Source organism: Vollenhovia emeryi, unplaced genomic scaffold, assembly GCF_000949405.1.
Source record: "Vollenhovia emeryi isolate VEMERY1.0 unplaced genomic scaffold, V.emery_V1.0 DF939166.1, whole genome shotgun sequence".
Lineage (NCBI taxonomy): Eukaryota > Metazoa > Arthropoda > Insecta > Hymenoptera > Formicidae > Vollenhovia > Vollenhovia emeryi.
The window spans coordinates 637,715-652,345 of NW_011967200.1; the positions used below are offsets into that span (position 1 = coordinate 637,715).

A 14,631-nucleotide genomic window follows, 5' to 3' on the forward strand; every position below is an offset into this window, starting at 1 on the left:
GAGAGAGAGAGAGAGAGAGAGAGAGAGAGAGAGAGAGAGAGAGAGAGAGAGAGAGAGAGAGAGAGAGAGAGAAAGGGGGGGGGGAGAAGTCTCGCCTGTAAAATTTTTCCTCATACGAAGCGAGTCCTTGGCAGTTTTTGCGAGAGGATCCAATCGACATCGCTCGACATGTTCACTATGAATTTATTTATTATAGACCCGACAGGCGGAGGATCGAATGCATTAAATGACGCGCTAATTAGACGTAGGAGTGATCGTGTCGTGGAAAAGGCGCATCGACCTCTCGCGGTGCTTCGTCGTCGCCGCGGATTCCGAGGATCGTGTCTTCGAGCTCGCGTCATTGTACCAATTAATCAGAGACGATATTCCTCTGAGGGTCCGATGCCGTATGTTTCTAATTGGGCCCCGTAGTTAGAGCCGTGCAACCGCCTCGGCAGAAACGCGCCTATTTTTATGAGGGGATGACGTCAGCCCGCGTCAATTTGCAGCTGCAAACCGAACGAGCTGTCGGCCGCGACGGCACGACGGGAGCAACAGCGACGACGATGACGACGACGGATGACAAAACGGTCCCTCGCCGCGGTCAGTCAACCAAAGCCGCGTCTTTTTTCGTCGACCTCTCCCACCTCCCGCGACTCGCACGTCCAGACTCCGTTAAATACCGCTTTAATTCGGCTTAATTAATCCCGTCGTGGCTCGCTCTTCTCTTCGGATTAATTGACCTCACGCCCTCGCTCGTAAGCGAATCATTTACTTTCTCAGGAGTGCGTGCGGATCGCCGATGAAAAATACCCCCGTACTCCGTACGCGGGGCGAGTTTGCGCGTTAATGGGTGAAATCGCGCCCGCGATCGGCGGGGAAACCGCGTCGATCTCCCTCGTTGAAGGGCGTACCGAGCGAGAGCGAGATAATTCCCTGCCGCTTAATTGTTCAAAGGCGAACGGCTTCGTCCGAAGAATCGCCTTCGCGAATCGTTGCTTTCAGTAGCAAGGGCTCTGTAATCAGCCTGTCCGCCCGCTAATGAGAATTCATTATGAATGTTTACGAAGAGAGTGTATTTTCTGCCGTTTCGATATTCGATTTCATCGTCCATTACAGCTTTAATTCCGTCGGCGCGATACTTACGGGAGCCCGATACGATTCCAGCCTCTTTCGCGCCTCGGTACGAGTTCAATGCAGACACCTACTTATAATTGACCCTCCTATCGATTCATCAAATTGGCCGGAAAATTCATTTTGAATTTTACACCGGCGTTATCTACGATTCTTTCCTCGATTTCAATTACGAATCTTATTGAGGAATAGATTCGAACGGATTAACTCTCAATCCACCGACGGGAGCTAAACTGGTGTACAAGTCCATCTTTATCAATCCATCTGGATAAATCAGCTCGGATATAAGTTTTTCTGCGCGTTCGCGGAAATCGCTGAAAATTTCGAAAACCGTAAGACGCGAAGAGGAGCATTTGTCTTTCCTTTTTCTCGCCGCTTTGCTCAAGTTGAATGAGCCGAGAAGTGGGCTATTGAGCACGCGAGGCATCCCGAATGGGTTTCTTCTCTAGTTTCAATTAACATTTAATTATCCGAATAATTAAGTGTGAATGTATAAAATAGCCGTGGCGAATAAATGGCCTTTCTGCAAGTTTTCCCTAACGAGATATTGACTCTAATTTATCAAAACTTCTTGCCATTAGCATTAAAAGTAACGGTTCTTTGCGACGCTTCGTGCAACAATAAATTTGAGACCTGATATGATTAAATACCGTAATACCGTCTAAGTATTTACTTTGATATACATAGATTATGCATTGTAACTTTCCCTTTAGAACTCGCGTTACTTTCTCGAACAAGTTCGTTTAAATAAAATGCGCGCAGTTACGCTAGTAACAAGCAGCCGGCGGGACACCAAGATAAAACTCGTCGATTTTGCGCTCCAGATTTCCCGGAGCGTGAAACGACGGAGGTTGATTACGGCAATCCATTAATGAAGAAAAAACGGTTCATTTCGTCGAACCGACTTGCCTACTTCGCGGACGATTTCAACTGCGAAGAATTTAATCTTTTAGCCCTCCCACCTCTATTTTGCGTAGTTACTTATTTCGTCGCGCGTTCGAGTCGTAAGCTCGGTCGTAAAAACGCACGTGCAGGTGTGAATTTATTTTCTTCTCACGGCGACATTTCAAAGATGGGGAAGCTGCAACAGCTGAGTGGGACTCCCTTGAATGAAATTGCCAGTCGATTCGGAGTACATTGTGTTCGTAGCACAATTCGTTTATTGTTATCGCGAAATAAAATCGCGTAGTCGCGACGACAGCGGAATTCGTACAACGTCGCGCAGCAAAACACGCGGTTGTAAATAATGCAAATCGGGCCCGCACGAATGCGCTGTAAAACGCGCGCTATCTGCACCGCGCCGGCGACGATAATGCGACGATATGCCGATAAAAGACTAAATTAGTCATTCACCTGTTGATCACGTCAGCCCCGGTCATCGGGAATGACCGGTTTCCGCAGTTAATGCGCTTTGCGACGATCCCACATTCCATTTGAAGCTGCGTGCTCAAAGGAGACAGACGTTTCTCGCAGGTTCCAAATCGCCGCATTCGCAGCCTGCGAGCAGTTCGTTTCTGTGATGAATTCACGATGATTATTCATGATGCCCCTTCGTCGGAGCAATCCGCGCGCCGAGTTTCCCCGGTGAAACAGAATGGGAGAGGAAATTCGCCCGCGTCGCATACAGAGAAGGGTAAGCGCAACGTGTGTGCAGATAGGTTCTGCATAAAGTATGCGATAAAAGGTCGTACGTGAGGTGCGGTGAGGGTGCATCTTCTCTTTCTTACGACGCCCGCCGGAGCTTACTTCGCCGCACTGTAACGGCCGCAAAAATGGCGCCGCGCTTCAGCATAAATTGCTCTCGGAAACGCATTCTTTTTTTTTTACCCCTCTTTTTCCACCCTTACCTGCCTGTCGCTCTTATGGACGGGACCGCGGTGGAGGTCGCAGAGATTGCCGATTATCGCGGGAATAACGAGATTTCGCGGCGCTCGTAAAATTGACGAAAGAAATCTGCCGCTGAATAAATCGGGGCGGGCATTTAACACTCGTTTTTTTCTTTCCGCGAATTAGCGCGACCCACCGCCGATGCGAATATTGTCCCTTTATAAATATTCATGCCGCGCGATCTGACGGTATCACAGTGACAGCTATCGGTTAATATACTGTCTATAAAAACGCGACGCGTTTATTCAATTTTGCTGTTACTTTCTTGTAACTTTATCTTTACCTATTTCTATGAAAATGAGAGTACACAGAGAGAATTTTCTCTTAAAATTTTCCCTGAGAATCGTGTAATCGTGGGACAGTATGGCATTTTCAAGAACGTTGTGAGAGTTTTTTGAAATTTACCATACATTTTACTAGTAAGTACGTAGTAAGGGGAAAAAGTGCCAATGTGAGCCACAAAACGAACGGAACTCGGTTCTCGCAATATAAAAGTCAAAATTTCTCTTTAATAAGAAACAAACGTTTCGACCCTTCTTCGGGTCTTCTTCAGTGAAACTGCAATAAGATCATAGAAAAACTCGGGGTAATACGGATTGGTCAAACAATTATAATCAATTGCCTCCTTTAAACCGAATTAAGCATAAGGCAAAATCTTCGGAAATTAACGCACCATATGACATCAGGGTCGAAACGTTTGTTTCTTATTAAAGAGAAATTTTGACTTTCATATTGCGAGAACCGAGTTCCGTTCATTTTATGGCTCACATTGGCACTTTCCCCTTACTACGTACTTTCTTTCTGGGAGCCTTCACTACCCTTTGGAATTTTATACATTTTATTAGTAAAGTGTATGGTAAAGTTTCAGAAAACTCGCATAAAATTCTTCGAAATGTCTTGTTGTTCCACGATTACATAATTTTCAGGAGAAATTTTAAGAGAAAATTCTCTCCGGGTAGGCAAGGGTCCACGTCGGGGCGACGCGAAACGTGCTCTCAGAAACTTTCATAAAATTCGTATTGACACAAACGGCGCCTGTTAATGTGAGTTAATTCGAAACTGTATTACATAGCTATCGGATTACGAGTTTCAGTACTTTGATCGCTTTTTATCTCAGCCCGTGGAACTCTCGCAACAGGGGGACCAACTGTCGGGATTGTCCCACGTAAGGGTTATCTCGTGTACTTCCTCTTTTAATCAACGCGATTGCCGGTTTAAATGGGAAAAAAACGAGCGATTTCAATCGGCACGGTGGTAAGTGGGTCGAGGTAAAAGCGGAACAAGAGGGAAGGGGAAAAAAAAGGATGAAGTAGGAACGGTTTAATAGGCAAACTCAATGGGCGACGACGCGTATGCATTTTCCCGATGAAATTACTTCCTTGGCGTTTTATTCCATGCAGACGCGCTTCTCTCTGTCGTCGAACGTGCTCCCGCAGACATTCCCGGTACACGTACGCGATGATTTATTATAACAACTCCGTTTGCCTTATTTTTGAACCGCTGGCGGACTGACTCCGATTTGTATCTACAGTCGCGTGTATCCGGCCGTCGTTTTTACGCGGCGAGGCGTTAAACGCGCGCGCATGGCACGGAAAATGTATGACTCCGGTTACCAGCGCTACTTGAATATACATCGATATTCACGCGCGTTTTAGATCGTTTTTGACCGGTCCACCAATTTCCGACCGATCGTTCGTCATTGTTGAATCGCGATATTTTATTGCTTCTGCATTACCTCTCGTTTTACGCGAGGGAAAATATGTACATATATCTATATCTATATATATGTATACCCCGGAAATGTTCAGGATTTATTCGACTGAGCGAAAGCTTACCATCTCCACAAATTTCCGTTTCTAATATCGTCTTAATATCGAATAAATGGATTTTCTCTACGATAGAACTGTTGTTGCTTGACCTCTCGCAAATACATGCGATTCCTGACTCATGGATTCTGTTTACTGATGACTGAAAATGTATTTTCTATTCTCCTGCAGTTTAAAGCAGGAAATTTTATATTTTGAACGTGACAATAATTAATTGACGAGTTAATCGTTAAGATCGACTCTGCTAAACCATTACTCACGGTTTCCGCGCTCCTCTCACGAGATTGCACGAATAACTTTTTCTCTTTAACCGTAGCAAAAATTTTACGCTGCGATAAATTCCCCTGGGTTTATCAATGTGTCCCGAATGTAATTTACTGCGTCGCTGAAAATAATTTTTGCTACACGGTAGGTGAATTCGTGTCATTTCATTCCAAGTTATTCCAGGCGTTTGTTGCGTCTGCAGTCGCGATGCACTACTGTTTATGCGACACGCAGTAATAAATCCGATCTAATCGAAACAGGCGGAAGTCATTAGCGTTCCCGACGCTTCGGATGGATGTCCACCTGATGATGTACGCAGTCTCAGAAAAGCCTCAGGGGCGGCCTACTTTTTACAGCGAGCTCCGGCCCAATACACGAATTTTAAACACGAGCATGACTCGTAAACAATTCGATTAATAAAACTGATAACCTTTTCTTCTTAATCGTCTACCGTTATATAATGTATACTAGACCGCTATTACACGAAACGCTTATACTTATGTCTTTGAATATAAAATCTTATATTAATAGTATTAAAAATTATTTGAGTAATTAATCAATTTTTCAAATTTTGACGATGAAAGATAAAGTTTTACTAAGTATAGATGTATTATATTATAGTCGCGTGCGGTACTCGTCGGTATAATTTGTGAGGGCAAGCGCGGGGGAAAAAAAGGGAGGATATAAATATTTTTACAGCTGACAAATCGAACAAAAATGGCAGCGATAATAATTCACGGGAGGAGTTTTTCCATTTTATGTTGAATGCACTTATTTTCTATTTGTAAAGTACATCTCATTTTTCATTGAATTTAAAGATGAGCGGTTTCTCCTCCATAATGCAAGTTCGAGTATACGTATGTAGGTCGCATCGATGAAAGTAGATGAGTTTAAAGCAAGCAATTGAATCGTGATTGAATAAAAAAAATATCCGACTATGCATACGCACGTATGCATGCGTGTGTTTCGTAGCCGAGATACGTCTATTTTATTTCTGCGTTACGCAAGTAATAATCTTGACGTCGCGGTGCATATGACAAGCGCACTCGAGGATTCTTTTGTACCGGAAATTTTTCTCGACGAGCCATGTTCTACATTTTCGTTGTTATTCGAGATCGGCATCCTCGCATGAATTTCGTGGAACCGTGATATGCGAAACATTCATATTTTGCGCTTAACTAAAGTACATTACTCTGTTTATTATTATTTTGGTTGCTCTGCAAGCTCGGAAACATATTTATCTCGAATGTGGTTAAGTCGTATCGAAAGTAACGTTGCCGTAAGAGCTTGGCTGTTTTATTTTATTTATACACTCGGGTATACTTTCAATGTTTTCCGGGCATTTTTTAATTTCAAACGCTATCATTGAAACAACGTTGGTCTCGCATTAAACATATCCGTTTTATCTTTTCCGAATTAAAAATAAAATTGTACCCAGGTAACATTGAGCGGTAATATTACATATCATTCCCACAAATCTTTTATGCGATGCCAAGATATCATTGAAATAACGACGTTTCGAATCGAGTGCGTTACATTATGTGCTCGACTCCACACGCGCAATATCAAGTTTGACTGCATTCATGAAAAGTTACATACGCTCCGGAGATCCGCGTCATTTCAAGAAGCGAGGACACTTAACATATTTTTTTAATACGAATAATATATACACTTGGGGACATTTTATACACGTTATTATGCAAAAATAACGACCGCTGTTTTCGCGAGGTCTTAAAGTCGACGAGTTTACTTTGCTCACGGGCGCGGACCCGCGTTGATCGAGGCGAGATTTTGCTTCCCTGTTTGCGTCCATCTATGTGAAGCGTGTATAGGAGGGAAAATATTTTTATTGCTTCGGAAGATACGTGATACTCTGTTTTGAATGTACCTCGAAAATATGGTGTTATTGTACACTTTAGTCTTGATCGAGAGTACTAGACGCATTACAGAATATCTTGTGTTATGTAAGTGTCTATTATCCTTCTCCCCGGCGAACGTTCATCTACGTTTTATGTACACTCATTTCCATCGGATATGAAAAGTCAATAAAGATGTAAAAGCATTTTTACAAGCCACTCTCTGCACTTTTGCCCGATGAAATGATTATAAAAGACAGGTGATAAGTGCGAACATTGGGTGGCTTACTAATATACATATATTCTCTTTCCCTCGAAACATTTGCATTTCTTTTCGAGTCTTTCGTTACTAAAATTTGTGAAATATTCTCTCTCTCTCTCTCTCTCCCTCCCCCTTCCCGAAACAGGATCAAATAATAAAACAATCGGACCGCACAGTTTCTGTTGTTTTAAGCAGAACTGCAATTTTTCCCTAGTATTCGCGAAATGAGTGGATCAGTTTGTAGTTTGGAGGTCGAATGCGAACACCTGGACGCGAAGAATTGGAGAAATTCTGTTTTCTAGCCCATTCAAATGTCAAGACTCTAACCAGGCGCATCGAAACTTCCTTCCACGCCTCCCGAAGTTTCCCGCGTTACATAAGATTGCGAAAAGAACTGTCATGCTAATTTCGTTTCGAATGCGATTTCGGATACACGCGGTTCCATATCTCGCTTTATCTCGCCTGAAACTTTAACTCGGGAGTGGCGGTGCAAAAAGTGTGTTGTGAAAGAAAACAGAATATCGCAAAAATCTAACGTATAACTTTTCATCCCGATTCTGAAGGCAAACACATCTGTGATCTTATCGTACCGCAATTGCGGAAGACCGTGTATAATATTTGAATGGCGTGCCGCATCGCAGATGTATTTTTCTTGCCACCGAGCTCATCGAGGGGCGAAGAAACATCGCGAATTGAAACGAGGCAACCGTGGGAGACGCAGTTTAGTTTTTAATGAGACGCAGTCTCATTGCTCGTCCTCTCCGCTTACTATTCACCGCAAGAACCTCGCATTTCATCTCTTCGACCGTTTTCTCCTGAAAAAGTGCGAGCTGCTTGTTATTTCCTTAGTTTACCGCACTTTTCTCAAGGTGCATATAAATTCTATAGGATATTATTAGTACGATATTTGTTGTTTCTATTATACTTAAAAATAGCGAGATAAGGAAACTTTCTTGATCCATGAATTGCAAATACTTTTCGGTCCTGCTTATATATTAGTACGACGTAAAATTCGACTATCTTGTTATCTTCGCAATTGTTATGATATAAAATGATAAGTCAGTGATCTTCAGTTTTATCCTTAATTGCGGGTATCTTCATAATAGAAGTGAGCTTTCGTAATGCCTATTTATCGCAGTATAGATTGCAAGAAACGATTGTGAATTCATCCTGAAATAGATACTGTCGCGTATGTAATTATTAACTGAAATCGCGGATATATTCCTTCGTTAGTCACGAGATTTAATTCGAGATAACCGAATCGCGGCAATAATTCTCAAAGTTTCTTCATTTTCGTTTGAAAAGTGGAGAACAAGTGTTTTAGGAATAAAGTTTCTTTTTCTCTCTTCACGCGTTTCCTACGTAAAAATTAAGTTCTTATATAACGTCCTGAGATATCGATTTTCTATATACAATATGTACACGATAGAATCAACTATAGAAGTGTAACCAACTGGCAAAACGTATATATGCGGTATTTCTCTATCTAGCTACGATGAAACAATGACATACAGATGTTACAAGTGAAATGAAATTCAATTCTGTTGAAATATGTGGTACGTAAACAATAAAGCGATTGATTTGTCAGCGCGTTAATCCAGAATCGTAGAAATATCAGAGAAATCTTCATGCAGCTACATTTTTATATTACGCCGGAGTCGCGGAAGGATATTTAATAACTCTGCGACCGCAATGTAGTAGCCGGCGGTAATTACGTGATGATCCGACATTATCTCACACTCGACAATAATCACGTAGACGTCCAGCAAGTAATAATGAAATTGGGTTTCCGCTCCAAGTCAGCAGCACGTGACAAGAATAGCTTTTACCCCGAAAGAGTCAGCTTCCGTAGATGAAACGGTCTTCGGTTATCTGTGGATGGTTCGCGCGTCTACGTATCTACGTGTGCTTAGGGAATAGAGATAACCCTGTAGATAACCCTCAGATAACCCTCGTATAACATAACACTTGTTGCTCCTTACGACGAGTCTGAAGAGCGGGGTCCGAGAAAAAGCCTGCGCGAGAGGAAATAAGTCTGCCTATAATAGAATCGACGGTCTATGCGGAGCTTGGAATATCTTAGTCGAGTACTATGAGTCATATCTCTTTTATCCTGAGAAATGAGAGTTCGCGAAAATCCCCAATCCCAATAAAGTCATATTATTCCATCGAACTTTTTCGCGGCTGCTAAAAGCATTGATACCTTCATATTGCATACACTAAATTAATCTGGCACGAACACATATGCGATATTGTGTCATACATACGCTTTTACGTGTCACGTAAATATTTCTATCATTACTGCTTCGTATCTCGTTACGCTTAATCCGTTGCCGCGAACAGCGCGTTTTTAAAGATCGATTTAGAATTATTCATGATTTGCCCCCCTCTTCAAATCGGCATAAATAAATCATACCCGTGGAATTCTCTTTTCGCTCGCAGCACAAGCTGTATCGAGCACGTGTTTGCGTCATGAAATCCACGGGATCTTCGTCTATTTGTGCGAAACTATGCACCTGTATATAATCTCTACTCGCGAAATATTGCGGTATACCGGGATATGGAATGCGACTGCAATAACTCATCACCGTCGGGAATGTACTTCGTCATCCGCGGCTTAATTTTCGGCCGAATTTACGAGTCACGTTTTCACGCTCTCACATTTTAGTTAGAGCCTCGCGCGGGACGAGTTTTTATTCATCCGACGAAAGGAAAGTTTCAACGGGACGTGCTTCTAAAAAGTGCGTTCTATATTGAACGACGATTAACACAGAAATACATTTCATTTTTGTGTACTATTATAATTTCTTACATTATCAACGTGTTGACACAAGAGATACAGAAAGTATAATCCCCGATTTACATAGTATGCAACAAGTCGATTTGGTTCTAACAATCAACGGCGAGCGGTCGATCGTCGCGAATTTTTCGAGTAATTTTGTCGTAACATCGAATTTTGAAATTTAATTCACGGAAGATTCCGGCATTAACCATCGTAATTTCATATTTACGTTAATGCTCTTCAATTAAGCCTTTAATTAAATCTTTTCAAATTAAGCCTTTAATTAAATTAGGTAAAATCCAATTAGAGTTGAGATAATAAATTGAAATTAATTGTGGAAAAAAATTGTGTAAGAAAGCGAATTAAAATTACGCGAGAGATTACTAAAAGCGGGATATTAAAAAAGGGACTTGATGCACGATCCGTTGACGACACGATGGGGCTTATAAGATTCCCACGGGAATCTTCGTAGCGTGCAGTTGCCATGAACTCGGGCAACTTTGGCAGTTTCGCCGGATAAAAGCGACCGCATGCAGGGCCGCAGCGACATTGGGGATGCATGCGGCGTTAATCGGACGTAACCGCTTTACGCTGGAATTTGCAGCCACAATGACGCTAGGTAACCTGACGCAGTTATTATCATATTACGTAGCGTCGATCGATGAAGATTGAAAGCCCCAAATTGGACGCACCGCGGGGATTCGGTAGCCGTCACTGCGAATTAATGCGTTTTAAACGCGGACTGTCGTGTCGTTCGGGCCGATTATTCCATGGTAATGTTTGCCTTTATGCGGAATTGGATATCGACGCAATATCACCCGTGATTGCTAATTAGAACCGCGGCTCCATGGAGGCGCATTGCTTGCGGGTAAACGCGCGGGCATCGAGAATCGAGGATTTCGCGGGCGTTTCAGGTCGCGCGGCTTAGCGTGTTCGTGTAAATGAAGCGAGCGCAGTTTGAAGCCTATTGCTTGTAAAAGCTGATACGCTTTAATTTCAACGGCGAGCGAAACCATGGACGTAGCGTAAATGGACCCGCCATGCGCTCTGTGAACTGGTGAAGCCAGCAGAACCGACAAACGGAAACGTTCTTTTTTCTCTAAAACTCTAAAAACGACAATGTTCCATCTGTCAAAATTGTCCATATGTCAAAGACGCGCCGAAGAACATTACGCTTCGACATAGCGAAGCACCTTCTCTGTCTCACTCAGTTCTGCTGGCTTCACCAGTTCGCAGAGTGCATGGCGGGTCCATTTATGCTACGTCCATGGGCGAAACGCACCGACTCGTTATTCTAACATTGTCTCATGGCATTTATTTCGTAAATAAGAGCGAACCACAGACTTCTATATACTACTAGACTCCTAGCTTCGAGCTAAAAAGTGAAGCAAGACCACCTGCATATCTTGTTAGGTAGATAAAGTTGTATGTGCACGTCGCACAGTGAGACCAAAGCTCTGTTTGAATGGACAAAACCTCTTACAATAGGCTGGAATCGTAATTTCTTTCGCCTTTGGAATATATGTTTCGAATTTGTATTTTAAGTATATTTTAAAAACTTTTTTAAGGATCTTGAACAATGTACATTAGTAAATATGTAGTAAATATGTACATTAGTCCCACTCTCACGCCGTTCATACTTTAAACATTTCCAAATAACATAAAAATAATCAGACATCCCGACAATAACACATACTACTTTATTTACCTAACAAAATATGGCGGTGCTCTTGCTTCGCTTTTTAGCTCGAAGCGAGGGGAAAACTGCTGACCAAAATCTTGTACACTAATGCCCAGTGGGCATTACTTTATCTTATTATCTTATTTTATCTCTTATTTATCTTGTATTATCTTATTTTATCTTTATAATGCTCCAGCAAAGCCTAATGCCCAAGCCAATGCCCAAAAATGCTTAGTAATGCCTAGTAATGCCCAGTAATGCCGCAAGTCTGTACACCACAATGCCATCAGCGGTTTACCCCTCGGCTCGAAGCTAGCAGTCTAGTATACAGAAGTCTGTGGGGCAACCTTCGTGATCATTTAAAAAAAGTCTTCCCTGTCTCTATTTCAACGCGTCCGCGCGTTGTTCCGTACGAAGCGAATGTCTCTTGCTAATTGCAGAGAGCATTGTGTAGAAAATAATGGAATTTTAGTTCGAAATCCCGTGAACAATAAGCGTTTCTTGCACAGCGGGAAAGTAACAATCTATTTAATTAGCCGGCCGTTCTATTATCCTCGTGTTCACGTTGCACGTCGCTGAGTTTTCCCTTCGCCAATCGTGACGTCGTTTCGGTCGGCAAGATTTTAATTGCACGCGCATTCGGAAAATATATCGTACAAATGCGTACACACGCAGCGGACGAGTCTCAGCGGAGAATCGTCAGCTCCACGTGTGCATTGCGGCTGACGCAATAACAAATATTTTTTCGGGGGTTTATTCCGCGCCGGGAACATCTCGTACATCTGTCACGTATCGGCTACGATAAAGACATTCGATATTAATAATCGTTAAAAGCGCGGAGGACGTTACATCGACATTTCCGTAATCAGTTGCGGTCTAATCTAAGTGCACCCTTCGCGAGTAGGCCACGCGAGCGAGCACGAAATGTACCGGCTTAATTTAATTGCGCCCACGAATCGATACGTTAATCAACCGCGTATGAATGTGCATCTTGCAACCGAAGTCTCTTCGATAAACAATATACTTGTTATCGGCGTATCGGATCACATAGGCTGCACTGATAGGATTATAACGCGAAGCGCCAATATTCGAATTCATAAATTCAGATTCGTGTTATCTATTTCGCGCACGTGGCTCTACCTTGTTTTCTATCACTGCTGTGACGCAAAAGGACTCGATTCCACGTATTTAAAACTATACAAGGTACAGACAGATAGCAGATTCATGTGTGCCACGTAAAAATAAACCACAGACCTGGATTTTTAAGATTATCGCAGCTATTTGTCTCTCAGTCGAAACACTGAATTTTTCGTATTTTTTTGGTAACTTTTTGGGTGAGGTGCTTTCTAGAAGCCAATCAGTAGATTATCACTGAAAACAGTGAATAGTCACTGATTTACAGTTACTGATTTTCACTGAAAATCGCGGTGGTACACGGAGAGAATTTTTTTCTTAAAATTTATCTTGAAAATCATGTAATCGTGAGACAATATGACATTTCGAAGAATCTTATGAGTTTTTTAAAATTTTGCCGTACATTTCACTGGGAATTATACTCAGTATACATTTTACTAGTAGAATGTATGGTAATATTTCAAAACTCTTCTAAAGGTCTTCAATATGCTATGTTGTCCCGCGATTACATGATTTTTAGGGTAAATTTTAAGAGAAAATTCTCTCCTTGTATACTTATAACTGCAAATCAGTGACCATTCACTGTTTTCAGTGCTAATCCACTGATTAACTTTTAAAGAGCGTTTCTTCTCTGACAGAAGGCGATAAATCGTTAATTTGTGGAAGGCACTTAGCGCGCTAAGTAGTCATGAAAGATTGAATTTCGTGGTAAACTCAGTTCTGGATGAGATATCGACCTTTTCCTGATGTTTCGCACTCGTAATGGGCCTCCCTCCTCCCACGGAAAAATATATATTGTAAATAATATTTCAAAAAGTAGGTGAAAATATGTGGTAATACATTTCATACATTTGGTATATAAAAATTCTATTTAAAAAATCGTATATAATATTATATATGTCAAAAATATACTAAAAATGTATGTGACATGTATGAACAATATTTAAATTATATTTTTATAATTTCGCAGTAAAATGAATGTATCCTTTCTACTTTTCTTTATATATAATAAAATGTATATTTTTCCGTGGGGGTCCGCGACTAACTCCAGCGATAACCGGCGCAAAATACGATAAATCAATTTGACGAATCTTCTCCCGGATCGCAACAGATGCCTTTCTGGGTCCCGTATGCGAATACGTGATCGCGCCCGTGGCCAGGTACGCGGGTGTATGGAAGATACCCGTGCTCACGACTGGCGCGCAGGCGGACGCGTTTCGTCACAAGGCCAGGAGTTATCCGACGTTAACCAGGATGATGGGCTCCCACATGTCGATGAGCGTGGCGCTCAAACATATCCTGTGGCAAATGAAATGGAAAGTCTGCGGGCTGCTGTTTCACGATCACGAGATAGCCAGCAGTAAGGGCCATTCCGAGTGCCATTTCACGCTGAGCGCCGTGTACGCGGCGTTCAATCTCACGCCGATTGTGAAGAGCTTCAACGAGATGACGGCCACCGCCGAGAATTACAAGAACTTGCTCCTCTACGTCTCGAAATCCGCACGGAGTAAGTCCGCCCGATTCACTATATGGTCGTTTTTCTCACTTATTCAGTCGCGCTCCTAATCGCGGGAGTCTTCTGACTCGGCAGACGAACGGTATGAAATGCGAACGAAAAAGTATCGGAAATCCCACATTTATAACGTATTTTTGCTCGCAAAAGTGAAAAAGTTTATTATTATGTATTGCTTATTCCAGGTACGCACGCGTGACAAGTTATGACAAACTAATCTATTTTGAACTGGTCAAAAAGGTTCATAACGTATATTTTATTTACAAAAATGGAAACTCCTCTTACACGTGTAAATGATTAAAATGTGCATACA

At 42.1% G+C, this 14,631-nt stretch overlaps 1 protein-coding gene across 3 annotated transcripts in view; it reads left to right on the forward strand.

Moving 5' to 3' along the window:
• Window positions 1-14,631, forward strand: part of LOC105564350 (atrial natriuretic peptide receptor 1-like) — a 107,894-nt gene that overhangs the window by 22,720 nt on the left and 70,543 nt on the right. For 2 of the 3 annotated variants that reach the window (XM_012016661.1, XM_012016662.1), the window contains one exon: window positions 13,917-14,312. The exons of the other annotated variant lie outside the window; for it this stretch is intronic. In XM_012016661.1, coding sequence (XP_011872051.1) covers window positions 13,917-14,312 — 396 coding nt within the window. The remainder of the gene's footprint in view (window positions 1-13,916; window positions 14,313-14,631) is intronic. 3 annotated transcript variants of the gene reach the window in all.